Below are 10,833 nucleotides of genomic sequence, written 5' to 3' on the forward strand. Positions count from 1 at the left end.
TTGGCACCGGTGGCAGCTTGTCCCTGGGCGGCATCTTCAGATTCGCGGAAATCCAGCGAGGAGCTGGCCCCTATGGCCGGGGGCCTTCAAGGTAATGTACAGGCTTCTACCTAGGGAAAGAAAACTCACAACCTCACCTTCCTGGTGTCAGTTTGCAGAGCCCCATGGGCACTCTCAAAGCAGCCCGAGTTGGCACCGGTGGCAGCTTGTCCCTGGGCGGCATCTTCAGATTCGCGGAAATCCAGCGAGGAGCCGGACCCTAAGGGCCCAGGGCATACCTGGTACGGACAAAGGCTTCTGCCCAGGGAAAGAAAACTCACAACCTCACCTACCTGGTGTCAGTTTGCAGAGCCCCATGGGCACTCTCAAAGCAGCCCGAGTTGGCACCGGTGGCAGCTTGTCCCTGGGCGGCATCTTCAGATTCGTGGAAATCCAGCGAGGAGCCGGCCCCTATGGCCGGGCGCCTTCAAGGTAATGTACAGGCTTCTCCCTAGGAAAAGAAACTCACCACCCCATGTTCCTGGTGTCAGTTTGCAGAGCCCCATGGGCACTCTCAAAGCAGCCCGAGTTGGCACCGGTGGCAGCTTGTCCCTGGGCGGCATCTTCAGATTCACGGAAATCCTGCGAGGAGCCGGACCCTAAGGGCCAGGGGCCTTCAAGGTAATGTACAGGCTTCTCCCTAGGGAAAGAAACTCACCCCCCCACGTTCCTGGTGTCAGTTTGCAGAGCTCCATGGGAACTCTCAAAGCAGCCCGAGTTGTCACCAGAGGCAGCGTGTCCCTGGGCGGCATCTTCATATTCGCGGAAATCCAGCGAGGAGCCGGACCATAAGGACCGGGGGACTTCAAGGTAATGTACAGGCTTCTCCCTAGGGAAAGAAAACTCACAACCTCACCTTCCTGGTGTCAGTTTGCAGAGCCCCATGGGCACTCTCAAAGCAGCACGAGTTGGCACCGGTGGCAGCTTGTCCCTGGGCGGCATCTTCAGATTCGCGGAAATCCAGCGAGGAGCTGGCCCCTATGGCCGGGGGCCTTCAAGGTAATGTACAGGCTTCTCCCTAGGGAAAGAAACTCACCACCCCATGTTCCTGGTGTCAGTTTGCAGAGCTCCATGGGCACTCTCAAAGCAGCCCGAGTTGGCACCGGTGGCAGCTTGTCCCTGGGCGGCATCTTCAGATTCGCGGAAATCCAGCGAGGAGCCGGACCCTAAGGGCCCAGGGAACACCTGGTACTGACAAAGGCTTCTGCCCAGGGAAAGAAAACTCACAATCTCACCTACCTGGTGTCAGTTTGCAGAGCCCCATGGGCACTCTCAAAGCAGCCCGAGTTGGAACAGGTGGCAGCTTGTCCCTGGGCGGCATCTTCATATTCGCGGAAATCCAGCGAGGAGCCGGACCCTAAGGACCGTGGGACTTCAAGGTAATGTACAGGCTTCTACCCAGGGAAAGAAACTCACCACCCCACGTTCCTTGTGTCAGTTTGCAGAGCCCCATGGGCACTCTCAAAGCAGCCCGAGTTGGCACCGGTGGCAGCTTGTCCCTGGGGGGCATCTTCAGATTCGCAGGAATCCAGCGAGGAGCTGGCCCCTATGGCCGGGGGCCTTCAAGGTAATGTACAGGCTTCTACCTAGGGAAAGAAAACTCACAACCTCACCTTCCTGGTGTCAGTTTGCAGAGCTCCATGGGCACTCTCAAAGCAGCCCGAGTTGGAACAGGTGGCAGCTTGTCCCTGGGCGGCATCTTCAGATTCACAGAAATCCTGCAGGCAGCCTTGGCGCTGCAGGTCGCTGTCCTGGCCTCATCCCTGGGAAACAGCTCTCACCACTCGAGCTCCGTGGTCTCCATTTTCCTGTGGGAACCTGTTGCTCTAATGAGTTTGATGTCCAAGATTTCTCCCCTGCAAAGCTGCCAGCTTCTGACCCTGGCCACAATGACCCCCGATGTTCCCAGCACTCACAGCCTCTGTCCCGGCCTTGTCTTACCCAAGCCACTCTGTCACCACCGGCCCTTTTCAAATCCTCTCCACTGCTGTACTAAAACTCTGCATTTTCATGGAGCATCCCCTCTGATCCTGACCCTGAAAATACTCCCAGAAATCCTGAAACAGCACTGAGAAATTCCTGACAAATCTCTAAAAAACAAAATAAAACTCATGGGAAACCTTTCACAATCCCCTATATATCCTTAGAAGTTTTGGAAAAACCCTGGAAAAAAACCTGCTCAGCCTCCCAGCCCCACCTGCTGCTCTCTAACCCTCAGACGCCTTCCCTACCTTTGTGCAGTGGCTCTGTTGTCCCCTGAGGGTTCTGTCCTTGTCCCGGTGTCAGGGCTGCTGTCCTGTCCCCCCGGGAGGGTTCCGCTGCGCTCTCGCTGTTGGGGTTGCTGTGTTGTGCTGCTCTTGGGGGCACAGGCTGTTGTTGGGGGGGCTGCTTAGGGCGAGGTGAGGGCTGGGGGGACAGGTGGGGCACCTGTGCCCTAACTCGCCTCCTAAGCTGTCCCCTGTAGCCCAGATCTCCACTGGACTGCCCGGCCCTCAAGCCCTCGCCCTCTGCCCCCCAGCCCTCAGGCTCTGTGTGTCACCCTGAATGCCTCTCCTGTGCCCCTCTGCCCCCCCTCAGGCTCTGTGTGTCACCTGAATGCCTCTCCTGTGCCCCCCAAAGCCCCCTCAGGCTCTGTGTGTCACCTGAATGCCTCTCCTGTGCCCCTCTGCCCCCCAGCCCTCAGGCTCTGTCACCTGAATGCCTCTCCTGTGCCCCTCAGGCTCTGTGTGTCACCCCTCGAGCCCCCCTCAGGCTCTGTGTGTCACCCTGAATGCCTCTCCTGTGCCCCTCGAGCCCCCTCAGGCTCTGTGTGTCACCTGAATGCCTCTCCTGTCACCCCTCTGCCCCCCTCAGGCTCTGTGTGTCACCTGAATGCCTCTCCTGTGCCCCCCAAAGCCCCCTCAGGCTCTGTGTGTCACCTGAATGCCTCTCCTGTGCCCCTCTGCCCCTCCTCAGGCTCTGTGTGTCACCTGAATGCCTCTCCTGTGCCCTTGAGCCCCCCTCAGGCTCTGTGTGTCACCTGAATGCCTCTCCTGTGCCCCCCAAAGCCCCCTCAGGCTCTGTGTGTCACCTGAATGCCTCTCCTGTGCCCCCCAAAGCCCCCTCAGGCTCTGTGTGTCACCTGAATGCCTCTCCTGTGCCCTTGAGCCCCCCTCAGGCTCTGTGTGTCACCCCTCTGCCCCCCTCAGGCTCTGTGTGTCACCTGAATGCCTCTCCTGCGCCCCTCGAGCCCCCCTCAGGCTATACTAATTATCAATTTAATTATTATATCTAATTTTAATATGTAAACTTAGTAGCAAAATTATTTTTAATAAAAATAATTATTTTTTTTTTTTCAAAATTTAACATTATTTTTATTTTTAATTTTAATAAAAATATTTAAACTCCATATAAATGTGATTAATACATTTAATTTTATTATTAAAAATTATTTTAAGATTATTTTAAAGAAAAATTATTAATTTTTTCCAAGATTTAATATCATTTTTATTTTACTTATATTATTATTATCTACAATTAATCATTTTAATTATTACATTTAATTTTATATATAAATATTGCAATTATTTTAATTAAAAATCATTATTTAATTTGTGTCAATATTTAAAATTATTTTTATTTTTAGTATCAATAATAATATATTTACCTAATCTCAATTTAATTAATATATTTAATTCCAATAAATAAACTTATTTTTATTGATACTTTATTAAATATTATTATGTAATTTTTTCAATATTTATTGTCATTTTTGTTGCTACATTCAATAGAAATATTCTTATTATCAATGTAATTATTACATTTAATTTTATTGTTTAAACTTATTTTAATATATTTTATTAAAAATTAATATTTTTTAATATTTCATATTATTTTTATTTTTCGTTTCAATATTAGGATACCTAACGAATATCACTTTAATTAATACATTTAATTTTATATATAAACTAAATATTGAAATTATTTTCAATAAAATAATTATTTATTTTTTATATTTTAAATTATTTTTATTTTTAATATTAATAATACATTTACTTAATATCAATTTGATTAAGACATTTAATTTTATTATTTAAACTTATTTTAAATAAAATTATTTTATTAAATATAATTATTTAATTAAATACCATTATTTAAAATATAATATTATTTTTATAAATCATTTCCATTATAAGATTCCTAATTAAAATCAATTTAATTAATACATTTAATTTAAATAATAAAAATTGTTTTTAATATTGTTATTAAATATTATTATTTAATTTTTTCAATATTTAATTTTATTTTTAATTTCAATAGTAAGAGTCTTAACTAAAATCAATTTAATTAATACATTTAATTTCATAATACTTATTTAATTTTATCATTATATTTATTTAAAATAATAATTAAAAATTTTTAATTTTCAATATTACTTTTATATTTAATTTTATTGTTGGTATATTTAATCAATACTTAACGAACTTAATTTTAATATATTGAATTTTTTATTAAAAAAAATAATTATTTTAAAACAATACACTTTTTAAATTTAAAAATACCCTGTTAAAAATGTTTTTAAAAAACCCCCAAACAACCTTTTAAAAAAACCCCTGAATATTCCTAAAAGACCTCTAAAACACCCCAAATATCATAAAAATACCCCAAAACCCCTCTCAAATTCCCTCAAAACCCCAGAAATACCCTACTCCCTGAAAAATCCTCCACACACCCTCAATAGTTCTCAAAGAGCCCTAAAAATTTTAAACAGCCCAAAAAAAGCCCCAAGGATCCAACCAAAAAAAAAAAAAAAACCCCTAAAAACTCTGTTTAGGAGAAAAAAAAACCTTGAAACGCCCTGAAAATTTATTTTAAAAAAATCCCTAAAATTAACTTAAACATTCCCAGACAATTCCTAAAAACCCCCTGCAGGAAAAAAAAAAAAAACAACTAAAATATCCTTTAAAAGCCCTGAAAAAAACCAAAACCCCTAAAAACTCTATTTAGGAGAAAGAAACCCCTTGAAACACCCTGAAAATTTATTTTTAAAAAATCCCCAAAGGTTTCTTAAACATTCCCAGACAATTCCTAAAAAACACCTGCAGAAAAAAACCTAAAATATCATTTAAAAAAGGAAAAAAACCCTAAAAGCTCTATTCAGGAGAAAGAAACCCCTTGAAACGCCCTGAAAATGTATTTTAAAAAAATCCCTAAAAGTAACTTAAACATTCCCAGACAGTTCCTAAAAAACACCTGCAGGAAAAACCCCAAAAATATCATTTAAAAGCCCCCAAAACCCCTAAAAATAACCATAAAAACCTGCTCAGTCCGTACCTGTGACTCTGCAGCCTCCAGACACCTCCCGACCTCCTGACTGCGGCTGCACCCGGGGATCCTGGGCTGTGCCCCCATCAGGGGATCGCCTGCACCTGCCGGAAGGTTCTGGAACTGTGCCCCCATCAGGGGGATCGCCTGCACCTGCCGGAAGGTTCTGGAACTGTGCCCCCATCAGGGGGATCGCCTGCACCTGCCGGAAGGTTCTGGAACTGTGCCCCCATCAGGGGGATCGCCTGCACCTGCCGGAAGGTTCTGGAACTGTCCCACCCATCAGGGTGAGCGCCTGCACCTGCTGGGAAGGGTCCCAGGGCTGTCCCAGGCAGGGTGACACAGGGGATGCGGGGTGACACAGGAGCTGCGGGGTGACACAGGGGATGCGGGGTGACACGGGGGATGCAGGGTGACACAGGAGCTGCAGGGTGACACAGGGGATGCGGGGTGACACGGGGGATGCAGGGTGACACAGGAGCTGCAGGGTGACACAGGGGGATGCAGGGTGACCCAGGGGGGTGCAGGGTGACACGGGGGATGCAGGGTGACACAGGGGCTCCCTGGTGTCACAGGGGATGCGGGGTGACACAGGGGATGCGGGGTGACACGGGGGATGCAGGGTGACACAGGGGCTCCCTGGTGTCACAGGGGGATGCGGGGTGACACAGGGGGACACGGGGTGACACAGGGGATGCAGGGTGACACAGGGGACACAGGGGGTGCAGGGTGACACAGGGGGACACAGGGTGACACAGGGTGACACGGGGGGTGCAGGGTGACACGGGGGGTGCAGGGTGACACAGGGGGATGCAGGGTGACACAGGGGATGCGGGGTGACACGGGGGATGTGGGGTGACACAGGGGGTGCAGGGTGACACAGGGGATGCAGGGTGACACGGGGGGTGCAGGGTGACACAGGGGGACGCAGGGTGACACAGGCGATGCAGGGTGACACGGGGGATGCACGGTGACACAGGGGCTCCCTGGTGTCACAGGGGGTGCGGGGTGACATGGGACCCTCCCAGCCGGTGCAAGTGAATTTAAAATAAAAATTAAATTTTAAAAATAAAAATAATGTTAAAATTGAGTAGAATAAAATTAAATGTATTAATTAAATTATTATTGATTAAATATATTATTATTACAATTCAATATAAAAATAGTTTTTATATAAAATAATATAAATAGAATTTATAATAATAAATTAATTTAATAAATATATTATATTATTATTAAAAATAATATAATTGAATTTACGATAATATTATTTTATTATAATATTATTAGAATATAATTCCTTTACAATATAAAAATAGTTTTATTTTATTTTAAATTAAAAATTAATTGCTTTTTGATAAAAATAATGTTGTCATTAAATGGGTATTTTAAAACAGATGTATTAGTTAAATTGAAAAATATATTATTAATAAAATTAAATATAAAAAATGATGACACGTATTGAAACAAATGAATAAAATTTTATTATTTATAATAAAAAATTAATACCCTTATTAAAAGTGTGGTTTTGGTGATTTTAAGCCCAGTGTCCCCAGTGTCCCTCCCAGTGCTCCCAGTGCTCCCAGTGTCCCTCCCAGTGTCCCCAGTGTCCCTCCCAGTGCTCCCAGTGCTCCCAGTGTTCCGAATGTCCCTCCCAGTGCTCCCAGTGTCCCTCCCAGTGTCTGTCCCAGTGTCCCTCCCAGTGCTCCCAGTGCTCCCAGTGTTCCGAATGTCCCTCCCAGTGCTCCCAGTGCTCCCAGTGTCCCTCCCAGTGCTCCCAGTATCCCCGCCTTATCCCAGTGTCCCTCCCAGTGCTCCCAGTGTCCCTCCCAGTGCTCCCAGTGTCCCCCCCTTATCCCAGTGTCCCTCCCAGTGCTCCCAGTGTCCCCCCCAGTGTCCGTCCCAGTGCTCCCAGTGCTCCCAGTGTCCATCCCAGTGCTCCCAGTGCTCCCAGTGTCCCTCCCAGTGCTCCCAGTGTCCCTCCCAGTGCTCCCAGTGCTCCCAGTGCTCCCAGTTCAGGCACTGGACACGGCCGCCGCGTTCCTGTCGCTGCTCGGAGCCTTTATTGCCGCCACGCGGAGCCGCTCCGGGGCCCGGGGGGGTTTGGGGAGGGGGCCCGGGGGGTCCCAGGGGTTCCTTGGGGTTTTGGGGGTCCCAGGGGGTCCCAGGGGGTCCCAATTGTCACATGGGGGGGGTCCCAGGAGTTCCTTTGGGGGTTTGGGGGGTCCCAGGGGTCTTTTGGGGGTCCCGGGGGGTCCCAGGGGGTCCCAATTGTCACATGGGAGGAGTCCCAGGGGTTATTTTGGGGGGGTCCCAGATGGTTTTTGGGGGGATCCCTGGGGGTTTTTTGGGGGGGGTCCCTGGGGTTTTTTTTGGGGGGGGTCCCAGATGGTTTTTTGAGGGGGTTCATGGGGGTCTCCTGGGGGTCACTCGGGGGGTCCCAGAGGGTTTTTTTGGGGGGATCACAGGGGGTTTTTTGGGGGGGAGGGGTCCCAGAGGGTTTTTTGGGGAGGGTCCCAGATGGTTTTTTGGGGGGGTCCATGGGGGGCTCCTGGGGATCATTTGGGGGTTTCCAGGGTTTTTTTTTGGGGGGATCACAGGGGTTTTTTGGGGGGGGTCCCTGGGGGGCTCCTGGGGATCACTCGGGGGGTCCCGGAGGGTTCAATGTGGGGGGGGGTATTTTTTGGAGGGGGGAGGGGTCCCAGGGGTTTTTTTGGGGGGGAACCCAGAGGGTTTTTTGGGGGGGTCCTGGGGGTCATTCGGGGGGGTTCCAGGGTTTTTTTTTGGGGGGGGTCCCGGAGGGTTTTTTGGGAGGGTCCCAGAGGGTTTTTTGGGGGGCTCCTGGTGATCACTCGGGGGGTCCCGGAGGGATCAAGGTGGGGGAGTGGGTTATTTTTGGGGGATAGGGAGGGGTCTCAGGGGTTTTTTTGGGGGTCCGCGGGGGCGGGGCGCCCCTCAGGGGCTGGCGGGGGGCGGGGGGGCCCCCGCCCCGGTGCTGCCGCGGCTCAGGGTGCGGCTGCGCCCGCGCTCGGCCTCGCCCGCGGCCACCGAGCCCGTGCGGGAGCGCGACAGGCGCGTCATGGCGGAGGCGGCCACTGCGGGGCGGGGACAGCGCTCAGGGACACGCCCCCGGCCCCCGGACACGCCCCCGTACTGTGAGACACGCCCCCTGCCCCAAGACACGCCCCTTGTCCCATGAGACACGCCCCATGCCCTGTGAGACACGCCCACTGCTCTGCGACACGCCCCTTGTCCCGTGAGACACGCCCCCTGCCCCCGGACACGCCCCCTGCCGTGTGAGACACGCCCACTGCTCTGCGACACGCCCCTTGTCCTGTGAGACACGCCCCCTGCCCCCGGACACGCCCCCTGCCGCGTGAGACACGCCCCCTGGCCTGTGAGACACGCCCCCTGTCCCATGAGACACGCCCCCATCCTGTGAGACACGCCCCCTGCCCCGCGAGACACACCCCCGTCCTGTGAGACACGCCCCCTGCTCCGCGACACGCCCCCTGCTCCGCGACACGCCCCCTGGCCTGTGAACCACACCCCCTACCCCCAGACACGCCCCCGTCCCGTAAGACACGCCCCCTGCTCCAAGACACGCCCCCTGCCCTGTGACACGCCCCCTGCCCTGCGACACGCCCCCCTGCCCTAAGGACACGCCCCCACCCCATGAACCACGCCCCCTGCTCTGCGACACGCCCCCTGTCCCGTGAGACACGCCCCCTGCCCCTGGACACGCCCCCTGTCCCGTGAGACACGCCCCCTGCCCCCGGACACGCCCCCTGCTCCGCGACCCCCCTTGTCCCGTGAGACACGCCCCTTGTCCTGTGAGACACGCCCCCTGCCCCAGGGTCACGCCCCCTCTCCGTGAGCCACACCCCTTCATGCAAACCACACCCATCCCTGCCTAACCACGCCCCCTTACATCAACCACACCCCTTAACCCAAAGCCACGCCCCCCTCCCCAAGCCACACCCCTTATCCCAGACGCATTCATGCATGTTAATGAGCCCCTCATGCATGTTAATGAGCTCACCAGACATTGATGAGCCCCTCTGGAATATTAATGGCCCCTTCATGCATATTTATGAGCCCAGCATGCATTATTGGTGAGCACACCACACATTGGTGAGCCCCTCATGCATATTAATGAGCACATCGGCCATTAACCAGCCCCTCATGCATATTGATGAGCAGGCCACACACTGACGAGCCACTCATGCATATTAATGAGGTCCTCATGCATTATAATGGTATGTCACACATTATTGAGTTATTTGTGCATAATTATGAGCCCCCTCATGCATATTAATGAGCAGACTGCACATTGATGAGCCCCTTATGTATATTAATGAGCAGATCCCACATTGGCGAGCCCCTCATGCATATTAATGAGCAGATCCCACATTGATGAGCCTTCCGTGCATGTTAATGAGCCACTAATGAGCACACCAGAAATTGACAACGCACTCATGCATATTAATGAGCCCCTCACGCACATTGACGCCTGCGCCACACGCCGACGAGCCTCTCGGGCATATTAATGAGTCCCTCATGCATATTAATGACAGGCCGCATATTAACGAGCCCCCTCATGTGTATGGTCCACACATCGCCGGCCCCCTCATGCATATTAATGAGCCGCCTGCATACCAACGGGGCCGTGCAGCGCGCCGGCGGGCCCCTCGCGCATATTAACGAGCTCTCATGCATATTAATGAGCTCTCGTGCATATTAACGAGCGGGTCACTCACTGTAGCCCATGCCCTGCAGGAAGTACTTGATGGCCTCGGTCAGCCGGCCGGGCTGCGGGAGGGGCGGGGTCAGCGCTGGCCACGCCCCCCGAGCTCTGACCCCGCCCTCGGCCACGCCCCACCGACCTCCGACCCCGCCCCCCGACCTCTGACCCCTCACCTGGGCGATCTGCGGCTGCCCGCCCCCGTCGGCCATCTGCAAGGGAGCGGTCACTCAGCGGTCACTCAGCGGTCAGGGGTCACTCAGGGGTCACTCAGGGGTCACTCAGGGTCACTCAGCGGTCACTCAGCGGTCAGGGGTCACTCAGGGGTCACTCAGCGGTCACTCGGGGGTCACTCAGGGGTCACTCAGCGGTTACTCAGGGGTCACTCAGGGGTCACTCAAGGTCACTCAGGGTCACTCAGCGGTCACTCGGGGGTCACTCATTGGTAACTCAGGGTCACTCGGGGTCACTCAGCGGTCACTCATTGGTCACTCAGGGGTCACTCGGGGGTCACTCAGCGGTCACCCGGGGGTCACTCAGCGGTCACTCAGGGGTCACTCGGGGGTCACTCTGGGGTCACTCAGGGGTCAAAGGTCACCTTCAGGAAGGACGTCTGCGTCGGGTCCAGCTTGGCGTTGCACTCCACCTTGGGGGCGGGGCCAAAGGGGTCAGGGCGGGGCTCAGACTGACCACGCCCCCCGCGGCCACGCCCCCCCCCGGCCACCCCTCCCCCACTCACCACGGCG

General features: G+C 51.8%; 1 protein-coding gene across 1 annotated transcript; it reads right to left on the reverse strand.

Annotated features, from left to right (window-relative positions):
- Nucleotides 1–8,220: 8,220 nt before the first annotated feature.
- Nucleotides 8,221–10,739, reverse strand: LOC119710718 (protein NDRG2-like). The gene is made up of 4 exons (XM_038160102.1): nucleotides 10,686–10,739; nucleotides 10,264–10,299; nucleotides 10,104–10,155; nucleotides 8,221–8,438 (listed from the first exon to the last, which is right to left on the reverse strand). The coding sequence occupies exons 2-4, from the start codon at nucleotides 10,297–10,299 to the stop codon at nucleotides 8,299–8,301; spliced, it is 228 nt and encodes a 75-aa protein (XP_038016030.1). The 5' UTR covers nucleotides 10,686–10,739; the 3' UTR covers nucleotides 8,221–8,298.
- Nucleotides 10,740–10,833: the final 94 nt, after the last annotated feature.

Source organism: Motacilla alba, chromosome 21 (assembly GCF_015832195.1).
Source record: "Motacilla alba alba isolate MOTALB_02 chromosome 21, Motacilla_alba_V1.0_pri, whole genome shotgun sequence".
Taxonomy (NCBI): Eukaryota; Metazoa; Chordata; class Aves; order Passeriformes; family Motacillidae; genus Motacilla; species Motacilla alba.